The 18,964-nt window shown below is 47.5% G+C and overlaps 1 protein-coding gene across 1 annotated transcript in view; it reads left to right on the top strand.

Moving 5' to 3' along the window:
- Positions 1 to 6,979: 6,979 nt before the first annotated feature.
- Positions 6,980 to 18,964, top strand: part of T265_05396 (hypothetical protein) — a gene marked incomplete at both ends in the record, with an annotated part of 18,223 nt that continues 6,238 nt past the window's right edge. The window contains 5 exons of the mRNA XM_009170394.1: positions 6,980 to 7,082; positions 11,301 to 11,653; positions 11,712 to 11,907; positions 15,606 to 15,898; positions 15,981 to 16,338. Of these exons, the coding sequence (XP_009168658.1) occupies positions 6,980 to 7,082; positions 11,301 to 11,653; positions 11,712 to 11,907; positions 15,606 to 15,898; positions 15,981 to 16,338 (1,303 nt within the window). The remainder of the gene's footprint in view (positions 7,083 to 11,300; positions 11,654 to 11,711; positions 11,908 to 15,605; positions 15,899 to 15,980; positions 16,339 to 18,964) is intronic.

The raw sequence follows: 18,964 nt of genomic DNA, 5'->3' as shown, positions 1-18,964 counted from the left end.
CTTTGACGAATATGTGTATAAAATGTATCCACTACCCTAGGTTTCTCCCTGCGAGGAATTTCTGCAACGGAACGTCCGGAAAATCGTTTTGTTTTAGGTTCTGTACCCCCGTTTGAACCTTTTGTTAAATGTCACATTCAACACTCTACAGTCGCCATCGACAGTTCCTGATCACGACTATATCACTACTTTTTTCATTAGAAACTCGTTCCCCCTGGTATCGTTGGAGCCGTTTAAACCCGTTGTGATGTAACCACACCAGTCACTTGAATGTGCTCATTCCTCTTCAGTGTGCTTTCGAAAAATCGATCCGCGCCACTGCGCTGCGTTCACTGTGACCATCACATGACCAACAGCTGATTCCAGTCTAGCGCTGTGAATCGATCGCGCACGTGCCTAACGCTTTGTTTCGTGCATGTTAATGCACACACCATGTGCGTGCAGTTACCGCAGTCAGGTGCGGTCGACCGCGAATCCTGGTGGTTTTGCCCAGGCATTCCGCGGCTATCATTTATAATGGTGGAACCAAAGTTTGACTTGTTCCGATATCAGTAAAATTTGGATTGGCACACTAGGAGCACACTAAATTTAAGTATCTAAGTCGACAGAGACACCCATGAATCTCTGACAACTTTGAACTGTCAGGGGTTTCCAATCCGTTGACTGAATTCCATCGGACACCAGTTTACGTATGCATTCTCTGCGGCCAAATGAAGACCATCGAGGTGTTTAGACCCTACAAGAATGCCCGTCTCCAACGGTTCTCTCTGCGATGGCCACTTGGTCAGTTCCTTCAAACTCCTATCATGGTGTTTATTTATAAATTTTCCCCATTCTGATACCAACGATAGGTTAAGGTTGTCCCCAACTACCCGCCCCTCTTTTAAAATTGACGGATGGACGTAAATAAATTCCAATTGACAGACCATCACCGGCTTACAGCATCCATCGATCGGTCCGGCCAGAGGTTACTGTGGGGAAGTTTCATTATACTAATACAACTTACTGAAAAATAAATGAATTAGCGAAGACCAACTAATTGCACTGCAGCATACGCGCAGAGGTATCCGCACTTGTGCGAACTGGTCAGATTGAAGTCCTAATGACTTATCTTAACAATTTTATTTTACTTATGAAGCCTAGTAAACGACGTCGTCACGTCTTCATGCTTTATTAGATCGTCTTTGTTTTCCGTGGTTGCTTCTGTGATATCCATCATCCGTTAAACCAAGTGCATGCTTTGACAACAATGTTTGTTCTACAGACGTAATTCACTACTCAGAAGGCTCGAAAACTCTTCGACATCCCACGATCGATTTCGCTTATCATGTAGGCGCAGTCCCCGAGTTTCTGTCAACTTTATGTTCTACTTGAACCCAAATTGCACGAAGTTGGCGAAATACACTACTCTCATTTGCATATAAATTTGGTTTCGGCGAGAGACTTACCTGGAACCCAGCTGAATCTTTCCTTCATAAACGAGATCAGATCAAACGAAACGTCGATAGGTTATGGCGAGAAACTTTTGGTATAGTCAACCATATCAGAATGTTGCTCTGATTTGAGGATGGCTGGGGTTAGACAGCCTTGCAAGACAGACGATTCCCAGTAGACCAAGCTGGACACATTACCTGTGCAGTTTGTTCTGAAAACTTAGACCTGGTTTGTATCTGTAGGCTGCCATCGCTTCGGCCGTTCTAAGCAGCTTCATTCTTCCCTGGCCTTGTTAACATCTGCGTGGTTAAATTAGAGTATGTTTTCATGTCTTTATCGACAAAACACTAACTGTTCCACATTTCGAGATGAGGGCTGAGTCACACACACACACAGACTCAAACCCGGGCCATCCAAGATGTTATTCACTTGGCTACCGGGCGCCAGAACCAAAATGTTCAACCCTTGTTTCACCTCCGGTTTGTTCAGCGCTATCACGTTCATAGTATTTTACTGCCCGTCGCGAATAGACTGGACCTTACAGTGGCGTGACAGTTTGTCCGCTTCCGTGACCGGTTGAGCTAAATTGAGGGGCTTCCGTACGACACTCGCAAAGCCTCTCATACTAAGTCGGTCAATGAGCAGAAGTCTGACCAACACAGATCACTGGTCCTCCAGTTTAAGGGTTGGAACATGTTTGGCGAATGGTTCTTTAAAAATAGTAACGCATCTGTATATCCCGCCTAGCACCGGTGCGGTAAGGCTTTCGGGCCAAAACCTTTGGTCGAAGACCCTAACCGTCCTCCTGTCTAGGTGTGGGCCCCGTGGCAATATCTGAAGGACAAGCTTTACGACGCCTTGAATGCCCTGTTAATGTGTTTTAAAAGCTCAAATATCGTTGTGTTTGTCGGCGATCTGTATGCAGTCTTAGCGCATTTGAGACTCAATCGGGTGGTCCATATGAATTGAACTCGTTACGTACGAACAATGACGATGGTGCAACCATGCGAGGAAGGTCAAAGGGAAACAGCCATCTTAAGAGCGCCAAGATTCCGTGTTATAAGGCGATATGGAGGTAAAATCATACCTGTCCTCTGCGATAAGAATGCAAAGGCAGTCAGTTGGTCCCCAAAAGTGACCAGCATATCCATATTTATGCGAGCAGCGGTGGTGCTCCTCCCCCCAACCAAGAACGAGTTGGAAAAGGCTGGCCCTAAAAACGCCCAACGGTTGACAATGAACGTCGGCGAGTTATCTAATCCGGTCGAAAACGATTAAAAATGCCGAGTGTGATGCAGCTCTAAACGCATCTACTGTGCACGAAAGCATCAGGAGTGGGGCATTTATGTCTTGTTCCCTGCGTCCTCGGGTTTGGCTAACCCTATGAAGCCGGGTAAGACAAACTTGGGTTAGCGGCTCCGGGTAGGGTCCCCAAGAAAACGCTATTACCCTCGCGGGTGAGTCAGAGGCGAAGGGCAGGATCCCCATACAAAACCGTGCATCTTCGTGCTGCCCTGTGGGTCGGACTTTTGGGTCAACGGCTCAAGGTTGGATGCCTCTTCCTCGGCAACCGAGAAGTATCATTTGCCTGTACAGTTCTTTACTCTTTCGATGTTCTTCCCCAAAACCCAATAAGCAAACGTTGCCGGATCATTTGATTGTCTTGTGTCAAATGGGCCATTAACGATGAACAGAATACCACGAGGTCCTTTCTACCTAGGAGCTTTCAACCTTCGTACTGTATGCTTAACTGGCAAACAGCCTGTGCTTGCCATGACCTCTGAAATACGCGTACGAGACCCAAGCGTGGTCATACATCTTAAAGCGCCAAAGACAAACTCAGCTCTTTTACATTGTGCTCCCTGTGTGCCTGCGGATCCAGAAGCGATAGCCCGTCGAATGGATGGCGTGAGGGGTCACACTCAACTCCGGAGCTGAACTCACTTTACTGGGTTGGATTCCAGTGTGCAGTCGCCTTTTCGCCGTTCGGTAACCGAGCCCCATCAAGCTCAATGTTACTCGGCATAAAAGCCGGTACCTGTTTGTAGTGTTGCCCCAACGGCTTGCAGTTCTGACACTGAAAGTTGACCACGCTCATTCGTCCAGAAAGTAACGCTGATATTGTCATCCTTGCGGGCGATATGAATGCTCAAGTTGGTCATCCGAGCTCCTTGGAATCACATCTGGGCGGATTCGAGGCTGGCTGCACAAATAACAAGCAGCAACTCCTCCGGTCGTGTACTGATCACCAACTGTTTCAAGCCAGCACGAATTTTCAGCAAATTCCCGCACCGCCTTACTCGTCGGTCAAATCAGCTGTGGACCTATTGGACCACTTGGCTATCGGTCACCGGTGAATAGACTGTTGTTCCTTATGGGTCACAGAACTTGATTCCGATCAGACCTTAGGCGCGTCTGACAATTCGCTTTCTTTCAGGCCCTCCTAAGTCAGCAAGAAGCATTCCAATTCGACGTCTTCGGGAAACTGTAATGGGTCAGCAGTAAACTGTACTGGTAACGAACACGTGGATGACAAATGGCAAAATGTGAGAAAAAAGTGATGTTAGCGGCGTTCAAAGCTGTTTGTCCGACTTCTCCGATACAATCGAACGACCATGGTTATCGTCGAGATCGTCTGTCCTGATTGATGTCAGGAAATCCACACTAGCGGAGGTGCACACGAATCTCTCAAACGCCAAATGTTGAGTAGTCTAACGAAATAGACGGTGAGCGCCGTCGGACAGTGAAAGCTCCGGAAACAGCCGTGCCATATATCACTTAATGCGATTGATTGGTCAAAAGAAAGGAGTGGTGCGTGAAACGATAACTGAAAAGTACGACTCATTAATTGACTCGCATAAAACGATGACTGGACAGATGGGCTGACCACTTTGAGGAATTCCAACGCAGCTCCTGAAGACGAGCTAACGGAATTTAAACCATAATCGCCCCTCAGAGGTACAAAATGGGCGAGATTGCCCAAGTGGTTAGAGCGCGAATTTACTGACCGGAAGGTCCGTGGTTCGAACCCGACATCTGCCCATCTACCTCCCCTGTCTAGGCCCGGGCAACCTGGCAGTATCCCAGCCCTCGTGCTTCCTGTGGAGGTGGTATGGCAGTTGGACACCGGAAGAGTGCTACAGCTGAACGGTACAAAATATCCCTGCTGAAACGTGAGAAGTCACCGGGACCGGACGGTCTCCAAAGGAGCATATCTTAAGTTATACATCCCACAAAGTATATGCCGCGAAGGGAAGATGTTCGCAGAATGGGGCACATCGACAGTGATCCTTATCTTCAAAAGGGATACTGTGAAAATCATCGTGACCTCATTCACCCTCGATCTGTGTCCGTCAGACAATATGGCAGTATCTGTGGAATGAAGGTGAAGGTGTCCCCCATAAATTCCTCTCCCTTCTTTTAAAGCGCTGTGCGGCAACTCCCATGGGCGCGCCTTAAGGTTCATGCTCTCGTCTGATTTCACTACATCAAATGATGACATACAAGGTTGTCCTTTTCACCTTTACTTTCCAAATTCATCAATGAAATGATCATGAGAGATTCACTCCCAACCTCGAACACCTGTGGGGTCAAAGTACTTCCAGGGCATTCGCTCTCAGACATCGAGTACACAGATGACATTGCTCCTTCTTGGATCTGAAGCTATCGTGATGCAAACGATAGTATATAGTCTAAATAATTCCGCGTCACGGTTTGGCATGTGCTTCACACGTGCAAGGTGTAGAAGGATGCTGCAAAACGGGATGGGCTCGGACCATAGCCTCATGTTTGCGGATGAGCCGGTTAAGGTAGTAGACAAATTTCTACCTGGGAAGCTGTATTGGTACCAGTTGTTTAGCCAAGGATGATATTTTCATCTGTAACGAGAAGGCCAAAACAGCTTTTGTGCACCTACATCACCTATGACGCGGATGGCGAGACGGCTCAGTGGTTAGAGCGCGAATTTACCGACCGGAAGGTCCTTGGTTCGAACCCGATCTCTGCTTCTCGACTTCCCCTGTGTAGGCTTGGCAGTATCCCAGCCCTCTTGCAACCTTCGGGTGGCATTGCAGCTAGGCACCGAAAGGGTGTTACAGGTCAACGATTATTGGAAGTGCCATGAGCTTGTCTGTCCAGAGTCGAGTTTACAATGGTGCGGTGCGCTCCATATTATNACATAAAAGCCGGTACCTGTTTGTAGTGTTGGCCTATGCCCCAAAGGGTTGCAGTTCTGACACTGAGATTTGGCCGCGCTCATTCGTCCAGCAAGTGACGCTGACGGGTGATATGAATGCTCAAGTTGGTCATCTGAGCTCCTTGGAATCACATCTGGGCGGTTGACTCGGATTCGAGGCTGACTGCACAGACAATGAAAGGTAACTCCTCCTGTTGTGTACTGATCATCAACTGTTTCAAGCCAGCACGAATTTTCAACAAATTTCCGCACCGCCTGACCTGTCAGTCAAATCAGCTGTGGATCTTATGGATCACGTGGCTATCAGTCACCGGTCGATAGACTGTTGTTCCTTATGGGTCACCGAACTTGATTCCGATCAGACCTTAGGCGCGTCTGACAATTCGCTTTCTTTCAGGCCCTCCTAAGTCAGCAAGAAGCATTCCAATTCGACGTCTTCGGAAAACTGCCATAGGTCAGTAGTAAACTGTACTGGTAACGAACACGTGGATGACAAATGGCAAAATGTGAGAAAAAAGTGATGTTAGCGGCGTCCAAAGCTGTTTGTCCGACGTCTCCGATACAATCGAATGACCATGGTTGTCGTCGAGATCGTCTGTCCTGATTGATGTCAGGAAATCCACACTAGCGGAGGTGCACACGAATCTCTCAAACGCCAAATGTTGAGTAGTCTAACGAAATAGACGGTGAGCGCCGTCGGACAGTGAAAGCTCCGGAAACAGCCGTGCCATATACCATTTAATTCGATCGATTGGTCAAAAGAAAGGAGTGGTGTGTGAAACGATAAGTGAAAAGTACGACTCATTAATTCACTCGCATAAAACGATGACTGGACGGATGGGCCGACCACTTTGAAGAACTGCAACACAGCTCCTGAAGACGGGCTAACGGAATTTTTAACCATAATCGCCCCTCAGAGGTACAAAATGGTGAGATTGCCCAAGTGGTTAGAGCGCGAGTTTACCTACCGGAAGGTCCTTGGTTCGAACTCGACCTCTGCCTCTCGACTTCCCCTGTATAGGTTGGCAGTACCCTGGCAGTATCCCAGCCCTCTTGCAACCTTCGGGTGGCATTGCAGCTAGGCACCGAAAGGGTGTTACGGGTGAACGATTATTGGATGTGCCATGAACTTATCTATCAAGGGTCGAGTTTACAATGCTGCGGTGCGCTCCATATTATTATGCAGGTCAAGAACCTGGCCGATGCTGAGGATGTCAAAAAACTTTCAATGCTCGACAATCAATTTCTTCGAAACATTGCCCAAGTCTGGGTTAATAATGTTGTTAGTACGTTGAATGGTTTCCGGAAGAGATAACTAGCCCGAAATCGATCACATTCTGATCACATTCTATGGGTTGCGCTGGCTTAGTCGCGTTCTCCGTATACCAGTTGACCGACTTCCTCAAAGAACCCTCTTCGCCTGACGACGCGAAGCCTGGAAACGAGCCAGGAGGTGGCGAAATATGAAGCTCAGTTGCGCCGCTTTTCATTGCCTGTCCTTGAATGGGGACCCCAAGACGGGGAACATCACTGACGAGAGAAACTGTGACACTCAACCACTGTGTAGCAAGTACGCAATTTTTACAGCCCAAGATGATGATGATTCCGCTAATTCCTACAAAACACCGCCTTGTGATTGCTGTCTTTACCGTCCACAGTAACCGTTGCAATGATGAAAATTGGTGAACAATGTTCTCATATTTATTAAAATCGAAGCTGCAGAGCACAAGTCAATGATGAAGTTACTGCTGCCGGTATTACTTGTTGAAGATACTCATGATTTTCTCTGCTTCGTGCAACCCTCTTGATTTCCGCCAACTGAAATCTTGTCAAGGCTAGGATCAGCATTGGGAATTCTTTGAGCGCAATTGTCCCGAACTCTTCACACAGTCCCATGACCTATGTCAACGTAGACGAGTGAATCCCTCAACTCTGGGATCCTGATGCTGGCCCTCAGGATCCATATCTCGACTTTATGACGATTCAGTACCCCAGCAAACAGCTTTGTCCTTCAAGGAGTGATTAGACAAGTAAGAGGGTATCACCGAAACCGGCGAAGTGCTCTGTAGCATTCTTTTCAAGGAAGACTGAAAGCCGGTTATTCATCGATCACACCAGTACATCCGTGACACTGTATTTGATTCTTCATGCCACAGACGATGTTCTGTCAACTGGTGTTAATCCGTGTGACCGCGTTCAGAATGTATCCAGTCAGTTAGCATGCTCGATCACACTACCTGTCCCAACTTCGTTGATTCCGATGTAGCATTCGTGGGGAGCTGTACACCGTGATTCAGCAGTCTAGTTCAACGGCTTGTATCAAGCGAGCATTAAAGGGTTACAGGCGTGAAGTTGTACTTGGAGAGGGGACGGTGTTTTTGGCATGCACCTTGTCAGGTTTCTACTTCACAGAAATGGACTTTGATCTGTCTATCTAATCGTGGATGACAGGGAATGCTAATATGGTCGTTTCAGGACAGAAACCTCCAGTTGTGGAGGGGGCCTATGTTCAAAGAATAACCTGATTGGTGTCCTAATATTGATAAACCCGAATCTTGCATCTTAGTCTTTGTTGTGAGGGAAGAGACCGCATCTCTTAATCACCTAGTGTGATCCCTCAAAAAGGATCAATTTCACAGCACGTCCCGGCTGAAGTGATCTAATCTATGGGGACGGTATGGCTTATATCTGCAGGAAATGTTTCACTTTGCCAAAGCACGTGATAGAGTATTTTCGATCTACTTCGGTCATAGACAATTCTAATTTTGACCTCATCAAAGTTTTCAATCACAAAGAATGCGGAGCGATGGTCAGCCATACTGAGTAGCATCCCGTAAGAGTGACTAATTGATAGGAATGGAAGACTATCGGGTAAAGGGCTGTACAGTACGACAAGACATCCAGGTTGACTTCCACAGGACTATGTTACTTCGGGTCTTGAATAATTGCATACCACAAAGTCGTTCAGCTGTAACACCCTTCCGAAGGAAGCACCAGTGCTGGGATACTGCTAGGTACTGCCCAAGCCCAGACAGAGGAAGTCGAGAGGCGGAGTTCGGGTTCGAACCACGGACCTTCCGGTCATTAAATTCGAGCTCTAACCACTTGAGCCATCTTGCTCCGCTCTGGGTAACCCCAGAGGATAGTTCTTCAGTGATGGGATAAAACAGAGGACGAATATCTCGGTCCGGCATTAAGACACCTACTTGATAAGGGTGGTCGGAAAACAAAAACGGATGGGACGAATGAAAGATTGGAAAACAGCTGATACAAGTGCGAGGAAAAATCATCCATAACACAACAAGGACAAAGATACCAAGTCCCTTTGTTAAGATTTACGTTGGATATTGTCGGTAAGAAACTTGATGACAAAGATGCGCGTCGCCTTTCTTTTCAAGATTAGAAGTTGAATAGAACGGGCCCTATAGCTGAAGTGAAAACCCACCTCTTCTGACACACTCGTACAGATGGATCAGTGACTTGACCAAGAGGACTTGCCAAAAAGGTTCAAACTCAAGATGGTATAGGAAGGAAGGAAGTGCGATCTGTACTAATGAGGATTGAGAGCTCTTAGAAAACACGAGTGGGGGGTTGGGAACGGTTTAATGCCACGGAGTGCGCAAAACCCCGGTCGAAAATTTTGAAGAGATCGACTCACTGATGTCGCTACACAGTCGTTTAGAAACTGGAGAACACTGATTACGGTAGAGCTTGTGTTCGTGATATTATCGGTGAGTGCGTTGATACCCTGTTGTTTCCGTCAGGGGAAACCCTCTCTCAGAAGCGACTCCTTTTGCTTGACTCCCTCAGGATGGGGATGAAAGGACGAAGCCTTTGGATACCTTTGCAAGGGTGCTGTGACCCATGCGTCACTAAAAACTGGTCGGTCTCCTCAGTATGCTGACAATTTTTCTATTTTCGCGCGTGACCCACACACTGACTTCTAGGAAAGGAGATTAATACGCCTCACAATATCCAGCTTCTACTTGAAATTCGCCAGACGTATTCAACAGAGGAGAAAGCGACGAAGGGGGGGGGCAGTACGAAGTACACTCGCATCTGGATCTGTTCTGTAGATTGTGTAGCAACTATTTAAAGTTGAATTCGTAATAACGGTATCCTGATTCACTACAATCTTCTATGAAAAAGGTGACTGTATAGCCAACGTGAACTGTAGCAGTTTCTTAGCGATTTTGTTGAAGTGCAGTCAGTAGTGCATTTGACAATATTCCGGAATCGGTCGGTCTGACTTGACCTGTTGTCTCGCTCTGTTTCGGATAGTATTGCATTAGTCGGATCAGCTGTGATCAGCTACAACTGCACGTGACACTAGACTTCGGTGGGTTCCGCCATACCAAACGCATGTGATGTAAGATAGATATCACACGGAAAGTCTGAGTGTGAAAAACCTTGTAACATCATCGGTATAAGGTTATTTATTGATGCTAGCCCCTCGCCGTTTGTTGCTTATCTCAACTTCATGTGATTTTGTCCACCATGCCGTGTGTATAATACACCTATTGTACGATGCGTGGCCTTGGCCTCGTCGTGTTCTATTGATCCCGTGACCAAATTAAGGACAAGACTAGTGTGTTGTATCCCTCGTTCATTCCAAGGTCAGCACGTCATTGTCCTTTTCGACTTACTTCGAGCTGGCAACAGGAGCATTGAGTGTAATTCCTGTAGTTCTAACATCAGAGAAAACATACATGTATGGGATTTTTCAGTCTGTAACACTTCCCACGTCGCATTCAACACAAGTTGCTGCGCCTTCGAGTCACCTCACACTCACATCGATCGTCCACATAGAAATTCCACGTCACAAATTTTTACTTGTGACCCATTTGTCATCCTCTCCCCCTTTGTTTCGTGTTGTCCAACAGGCAGAGCTATTAGTTAGCCAGAAAAGACCGAGATTTCGCTTTTTGTTTCTCTCGGACAATCGGAATCAGATATGGGTGTTTGGGGGGATTTGTACAACTTGCATTGACATCACTCTCGTCCGAACAGTCCTGTTTCTGTCCCGACATTTTGATGGTATGGTCGGCCCATACTAAGTCAGGGTAACACTGAACTGAAGTTGCGTTTTTATTGGAGCTGATCAGCAATGCGTGTCTTTGACCTCGTCGTGGTCTGAATCCCGGACATTGAACTTGCAATTTGAGCGTGTTACCGCCGCTCCACGTCCATGCACTAGATTCCCCTGAAGTATCACGTCCCGGCGGACGAACGTGTTCACTCACGCTTGAGCGATGTGTTGGCTTGTCCAACGCCCCAGCCGACGAGCTAGTTGTGTCCTGGTAGTGTTGACGGATTAGTTAGTCACGTCCCCGCGGACGAACGTGTTCACTCACACTTGAACGATGTGATTGACTTGTCCAACGCCCCAAGCGACGAGCTAGTAGTGTCCTGGTAGTGTTGACGGATTAGTTAGCTCTACAGACGCTTGAAACCTACTGGATAATTTTCAGTTGGATGTTGGCGGTTACCGGACCGTTTTTCCTATCTACACCCACTTAATTCTAGCGAACTTCATGCAACATTCACTACACTGTCCTACAACTAGACTGTCGAGTGAGATTCCTGTCCTATTGCCTCGTAGAACCACTTTGTTTCCTGTTCTGAGGGAGGAATTTTTTGACAAACCTTGAAGTGTGTTGTTTCCTTACAGCCTGTCCAATCATGGTCGCTATTGTCCCATTCATCCGGTCACTTTCCAACATGGATGATAGCGTTGCGGAGCTCAATCGATGGTTGGTCGATCAGGCTATTCATGTCCCAGATGGCTGGGTCGAAGCATGTGTCCAGTGGCTGGTGGAAGAACACGGAGGCCTCCATGCATGCAATCAGCTGACCATGTCCGATTGGTGTCAGCTGATCTACGAACAATGGTTGCATACAGATCTGCATCAGCTGGCCTGTGCTGTTCTACCTGAATCAGCTGAGCGTACTGTGACCACTTCAGACTATCGTAGTCGTACGTCCTCCTTGGCGATGAAGCTGGAGGGTGAACTCTGTCTTCAAGTAAGCGTCGCCTCGATGGTTGCTGTTCTCCTTTCCTAGTCATTCGTCCTACTCACAGGGTATTTTCATTTCTATTCCTCAGGTTGTTGGTTTATTCAACGTGGGAGATTCGTATTACGGCCAGCTAAGACACAACGAAGGCAATCTGAGTGCGAACATTCCACCTTTGGATAACCTAGACGCTGATTTGGGCGCGGATCCTGATCTGACTCAGATGACACAGGCCGTTAGTCAGTACAACACGTTGGGATGGAGTGAGTTTTTAGCCTAGACCCGTAGCGAATCCACACAAAGCGTGTCTTTTCGTCTAATTTTTCATGTATTCTGTAGACGACGCCCTAAAGGTGGAGGGGATAGTTACACGACCCCTTTGGAGCCAAATGCAGCCTATGCCAAATATGACGAAACATACTATGTTCGTACATGTGAGCCTTTGGGAACGAGATGTCCCAGTAGTTAGAGCGCGAATTTACTGACCGGAAGGTCCGTGGTTCGAACCCCAAGATCTGCCTCTTGACTTCCCCTATCTCTAGGCTTGGGCAACCTGGTACTATCCCAGCCCTCGTGATTCCTTCGGGCGGCATGGCAGTTAGGCACCGAAAGGGCGTTACAGCTGAACGATTTTTTGACATGCTACCTTCATTCACAGGTCTCTTCTGCTGGGCACACAACGTTGGGCAAAATGACGCTCTTTTCGGGGATGTGGCCTTCTGAGAGACCTAACCTTCGTTGCAGCTCTTTCCTATAAAATCCAGGCGGATACCAAATCGCATGACAGACTAGGCACACAGGCGTTGTTCCCTGGTTTGCTGGAAACTATGTTCACTCTTGGATGCGATCGTATGGCAAGACTGTTTCGTTCTCACGCATATACTCACAGCTCGAGAATTTTGTACTAATTATCTATAAGCAGACACTGGTACACGGATTATTTACGCGAACATATCACATCAAATCCGTTCCGTTAGTGCGATTTCATCAGAATCTCAATATGCACACGAATGCCCGCCATGAGCAAGCTCATAGCTCATCATTACCAGAGACAACAACATCTGTGTTGACACCGATACTTCACCACCGTACAACCGCAGTTTAAAGTAGAAGAACATAAAAGAGTGGATGAGACCACCATAAGCATTTTGAACTGCCTACACCTCCAAACAACCTAGAAAGGAACTGTCAGCACGAATGCCACTGACACCGTCATTTCTTGCAATGTCTCCTGTCAAGCGCAGGGGGTTCACGAAGGACCGCACCAAAAACACCTAAACTCTTCATACTCTCTTTCACACCCCTCTACCAAGTCACTCTTTTCCCACCTTGTAGTTTGCGCCATTCTGAAGGGGGTACAAAGAACAATATTAACCTCGGTAGACGATGTTTTGGCATGACTGAGTCACCACAGTCGACGGTGCTGGATGTTTGCCGTGACTGAAGTGCCTGCGCCATCCGACACCGTCTACAACGCTGAGGCATGTCTCAAAACCGCACAACAATACAGCCCTTACTGTAGCCCGGTACACACAGGACCCTGAAAACCCAGTGATGTGCCACAAGCGACACACATTCGCAGAGTGATTCGAATCTTTGAGATTCGTGCACTGACTTCTGCCATAGCTCATACAACTACCGAGGTATGATGCAAAAGTTCTCGACATTCTCCAGTGTTTCTCTTCAGAGACTGCACGTTGTGAGGCATGACGTAGCGCTTTGTAGGTGCAAAGCGCATGCCTAAAGATGATTCAGGTGTGCTTCTGGTTTATCTTCGTCCTCAGTCATCAAGACAATGCCATGTACATAGTCCAGATCGCAACGATTTGAGTACCGGGGATTTGAAACCCCCCCAGCTTTCGTTTCATTATTCGGTCGATGGCTAAGCGGAACAGAATTGAAGCGTGGACATCCCTGTCGCACCCTACTTTTGTAGAAAAGGTCTCAAGATCTCACCGTTCACTTTCATTCACCCAGAAATATGTGAATTCCAGAATTATGCTCACAAAACTATGGAACATCCCCTGTTGAACAAGTGTAGTTAAAATCGAATGCACCAAAGCTCGCATAACGCGCTATTCGTCACCGTTCGCTTCCAGAGAACCGAACTCCTTTGTGCCATATTCAACTGGCATTCAGACATCATGAGTCGTATCTGTCATCGGGTACGACGTAGCGTACCGCAGCCGGTCCAGTACGATTGTGAAAAACGACGTGACTGCCGCTTGTCATCTCACCTCACTCGATCCCCTATTGTGTATGCAACTGTGAGTCTAGCTGTCTGTGCACATAGCACGGCACCCTCAGCGATCCTTTATTGATTTGATTGATTGACCAGTCCATTTCAAAGCATAGTTTGGGCACTGGCTGTTCGGGTAAACCTGACCAACCTCCACTTGGTCACGTGTCCGTAGTCAGCAGAAGCCGTGACAGCTACCAGCAAATCTGTGTTCGCAAGGAAAAACAGTTGTCATCGCTTCTGTACCGGTGCGGCTGGTGTGACTAGATCTCATACCCCATTTTCCTTCTTTTTAGGCCTCTCGCCACGATTGACTCGTCCCCCACGTGACCTGTAGCTTTCCGTTGTTTGTCATGCATCCATGGTAGCTTCACGTACGCAGTATTGTTTTTATTTTCACGCCTTGTTTCGGTTCTATGGTTACCGACTTCTGTGTGGACAGATTTCTATGGCTCAGTGGTTAGAACGCGAATTTACTGACCGGAAGGTCCGTGGTTCGAACCCGAACTCTGCCTCCTGACTTCCCCTGTCTCTAGGCTTGGGCAACCTGGCACTATCCCAGCCCTCGTGCTTCCTTCGGGTGGCATGGCAGTTAGGCACCGAAAGGGTGCTACAGTCGAACAATTATTCATATTATTGTGTCTAACGTGATGGTAGCACCCAGTTGAGTTAACTGTCGCGGAACTAGTCCCACCGGAATAGGTTTTGTTCTGTCCACTTGTCTGTACGCGCTCCTCACTCAGATTCAACGTATTTCAATTACATATTGTGAAAACCCTCTTCGGTTTGTACCAAGTTGTGCTGGCTAAAAGAAAGTCATTCTCGTCTTGTCTTGGCGGGGAGTTCAGTTTTGAAGGCTGTCTTTGCCGTACAACACAAAAAGTAATCCGGAACGACAACCTCTGTCACATTGGAGACGGCAAGGAGTACTGCAGCTTCACTGGTGAGCCATGCGCCATCATTGGAAATGTCACTGACATTTACTACGTTCCCCATTGGGGTGGGACTGTTGCACGTTCCACTTATTGTTCAAACTTTAGTCATTTCTTTTCCTGGGAAGTTGAGGGGGGCGCTATGAAGTAGAAACTCGAAAAGTGGACGGTAGGTATACAAGGGTTGAAACACTCAGTTCTTAACTCTCGCATTGTTTTAAAATCAACTCTTTGAGCTGCACCCCACGATCACTCCTGAATAGTTGTTTTGTTTTTCATACGAGGACCATCTTAATCATACTTTATTACACAGAAAACAACCAAGGCTTTTGATCGTATCGAGCTTAGTTGGTGTGTATTGCCGTTTTCAAAGGTCCCTCAGCTACCATAAATCCAGTAATGGCTGTGACGTGCTGCATATTGCGGGGGCGTTGTCTGACCTTGATCAACACTGATTCTTGCTGTCTGGGTTTGATACAACGCTGTTGTGCGCTGCATGTTGAGGGGGTGTTGTCTGTCTGATCAACATCTAGCGGAGCTGAGAGTCTCGGTAAATTTCGGGCATTCAGTGGTTGCTTTCAGGAAGCTGACCTTCCTGATAGCTTTCGATCGCCTCGATCCTAGTTGGCGTGTATAGCTGTTTTCAAAGGTTCCCCAGCCGTCATAAATCCAGAAACGGTCTTTATTTGTGCTCGCTAGCGCTACGTCTGGTAAGGCTGAGGTTATCACCTTTCTACATCGATCAAGAAAGTAAATCTCAGTACTTTCAACCTTCCCGTCTCCGTCCCAGATTCTCAGTACAACTCCGGACAGCATGCGGCCAATTCTTCATGCAAGTCCTACGCCCTCTTCCTCACCGACGGTCTCACCCAAATCAAAGCGGTTGAGTTCGGTAGTCTTGTACGTACAGGTCGATTCGCTGGGCAACGTGTGCTGTCTGTGGATGAATTGAACCGCCGACTTCGTCCTGGTGTAAAAGTACGTCTTCGTGGTCCACTAACGCTGCGCAACAACGTGTTGCTACTTCCTGCAGGTGCAATCGATACACTGGGACACCCTCAGCTTCAAGTTCTCGGTGGAGAGGTAGGTCATCGTCTAGGGAGGCGCTACGCTTAAACATGGCTACATACTATGGAGTTCTACTTCGTGTTTCCGTTTGATTTAGGTGGACGAGGTACTCACCGGCCAAACCGGTAATCTGATGTACCAGCTGGGTGTCTTTCTGGCCCGTAAACTCAACATCTCCTTACCTGATGATGGCACCCTGCCAGCTGGCTTTCCGCGGGTCACCCAACTTGGTGGGAGGACTACTGCAGATTCTGCAGACACAACAACTGAACGGGAAATGACAGCACATGACGATCACGCCCCAGTTGTCCCTATGGTTCAATTAGTTGCGTCTTCAAGTGGAGGGCAAGCTCTTGAGCCGTGGGATAATGATGACGAGGCTCTATTGAAAAGTTTTGAGCAGCTTATGTCTTCTTCGTCTTCTCAGGTCTCTAAAAGTGATTTCAACCAACCAGGTAAGTACATCTATCTGTTTTCATAAAGGAAACTACTCACAAGGTTGTTGAAAACTCTTTGACAGCCCACGACCGGTTTCGCCCTTCTTGGGGCTCATCAGGTAGGCGCAGTCTCCGAGTTTCCGTCAATCTTATGTTCTACTTGAACCCAAATCGGACTGTTTTCGAGAAATACACTCATTTGCAAATCGATTTGGTTTTCACGAGAATCGACTGACCTGAACCGGAGTCGAAGCAATGACCTTCATTGATTCGCGACGAACCCGGTGCAGCTTGCCTTGACCGATCCGCTTAAAGACGACCGTTGAATACCACTTTCACGTGTAACCCAAAACTTAATGCCTCATACTCGCAAAACAGAAGAAAGCGGACGATAGCTTGGTAGACCTGGCATGACTCTGGCCCCTGAGCACTACCCAGTGGTTGGGTTTTGTAAGGTTGAAATTCGAACATTTCCATGTAGTACTCCTCTCTTGGGGAGGGGGCAACATCTTTGAAAATCACCCCCAAAGCGCTGCCTTCCACCTTGGGAGTTTGCTTTCAGGAATGAATCTGCGTCTCTCAGCATATAAGTAACAAGCGTCTGTTCTATGATGTTCAAACTCCGCGAACGGATTATAACTGTGCCCTCTAAGAACGAATAGAGGACGATTTCTGGAAGCCTACTTTTCCTTACTTTTTCTAATTGCTGTGGTCATCCAGTGAATCTCTAATTAGGCTCTGTGTATTCAACTTCGACTGCTTGAATGATACCAGAGTCCGGCTCACTTCTCATCTTGTCTGGAATAACGGGGATCTGACTATGATACAACGTGCTCATGAGGGGTTCTTTAGTGAGGACCAGGTTTCTTACAAAGTACCGCTTAGCCCAAAAAAAGTAGTCGTTCAGCTGTAACACCATTTCGGTGCCTAGCTGCCATGCCGGCGGAAGGAAGCACGAGGGCTGGAGTATTTCCAGGCTACCCAAGTCCAGACAGCGGAAGGCGAGAGGCAGAGGTCGGATTCGAACCACGGACTTTCCGGTCAGTGAATTCGTGTTCTAACGGTTGAGCCGTCTCGCCCCACTTGACCGAATGACTACCCCACGACACGACGAATTTTGCCCCGCTATTGTGGTCTTTAGATGTTTCGAGAAGAATATGGACACCTGATCGGTACTCAGTGTTGTGACTTGCTGGACGATCNTTACGGAGACAGGAAAATTATTGCAACTGTATTTATAGGGTAATCACAGGGTGTTCCACAAGATCGCGCTGGAATCTCCGTGAGGGGGCGAGAAGCCTCGAGTCTGGAAGCCCGATCCGGATTGGCTGGCATTCTGACCAATCAGGGCGTGCCTTCGTCTGGTCCGTGTCCTGCATGTGACACATCCGTCCAAATGTGATGTTCGGTTATTAGAGACGGCTGGTATCCGGACACTCAGTGCTACCGCATTACTATACGAGCCATAAGATAGTCACCAGCGACCATAGAACCCTGCTGCTCTGTGGGTCACGCTTCGATTCGTGAGGGCTACAGATGCCGAATCAACTTAATAGAGTGAATAGATAAGGTCAATCAAAGATCTAACAACCTTTCCGCAATTAATATTCGACGAATGTCATGCGGATATGCGGCAGAATTAGACCTGGACCGGTCCCTTTCGTTAAAAAAAATTGGCGCTCTAACCACTTGGTCCATCTCGCTCCCTCCCTTTCGTTACGGTCACAGAAATGAGCTTTCATGCGATTGCTTTCTTTCACAAACTGTCGATATGAAGCACATTTGCAGAGTTACACCAAGTCGTACTTACCACCCGCCCAACTAATGGAGGCTAGCTTTCTACTCAGACGGTCACATGACAGTAGACTTATAAACTCCGATCACGTCATCTTTTCGCCGCTCACATGTAGTTCTGGCAACATTTACAGCAGTAGAACGGATAGGACTCCTTCACACAAAAAACGGCTGAACGCCCGTCCAGTCATGTAGTGTTGTACTCCAATATGTCAATCAAAGCCTCATAACCTGTCTTGATCATCAAAGCCCCATAACCTGTCTTGATCGATGGCCGAACATCTTGACGAGTGGAATGTTCTCCTCTTGTTACGCGATCCAAACAACCTAAAGAGGCCCTCCATTTGCCTCCCAATTTACCTGTTGGTCTCTAAAATCGATATAAACTGGGGAGATGAAAGCCCATCAAATCTTGTATGACCATTGAAACATCATTCTTAAACTAGTGGTTGTCACTCGCCAGTCAACTTCCATTTGAAATTTCCGGTCAGTTCCAAGGTCATATTGCCAGCAGTGTGCAACATCAGCTTTGTTCAACTACATCCCAAGTACACGAGTAGAAAAAGAGACAGGCCTGCAAGGTAGGTCGACTTCGTCGACGAACCAGAGAAGAAATGCTGAGAAGTACAGCAGGATGGGAGTATTCACAACACTTATCGATTGGTTGTGATGGTACTCTGAGTTCGAATTTCTCCAGCTAGTAAAACCAGATCTTATACACTCAGGAAGGAGCGAGATGGCTCAGGGGTTAGAGCGCGAATTCGCTGACCGGAAGGTCCGTGGTTCGGACCCTTTCGATTTCCCCTGTCGGCTTGGGGAACCTGGCAGTATCCCGGCCCTCGTGCTTCCT

The sequence above is a fragment of the Opisthorchis viverrini genome (genome assembly GCF_000715545.1).
Source record: "Opisthorchis viverrini unplaced genomic scaffold opera_v5_101, whole genome shotgun sequence".
NCBI lineage: Eukaryota > Metazoa > Platyhelminthes > Trematoda > Opisthorchiida > Opisthorchiidae > Opisthorchis > Opisthorchis viverrini.
Note: the sequence above shows the minus strand (reverse complement) of the source record. Positions and strands in the feature narration are given on the sequence as shown.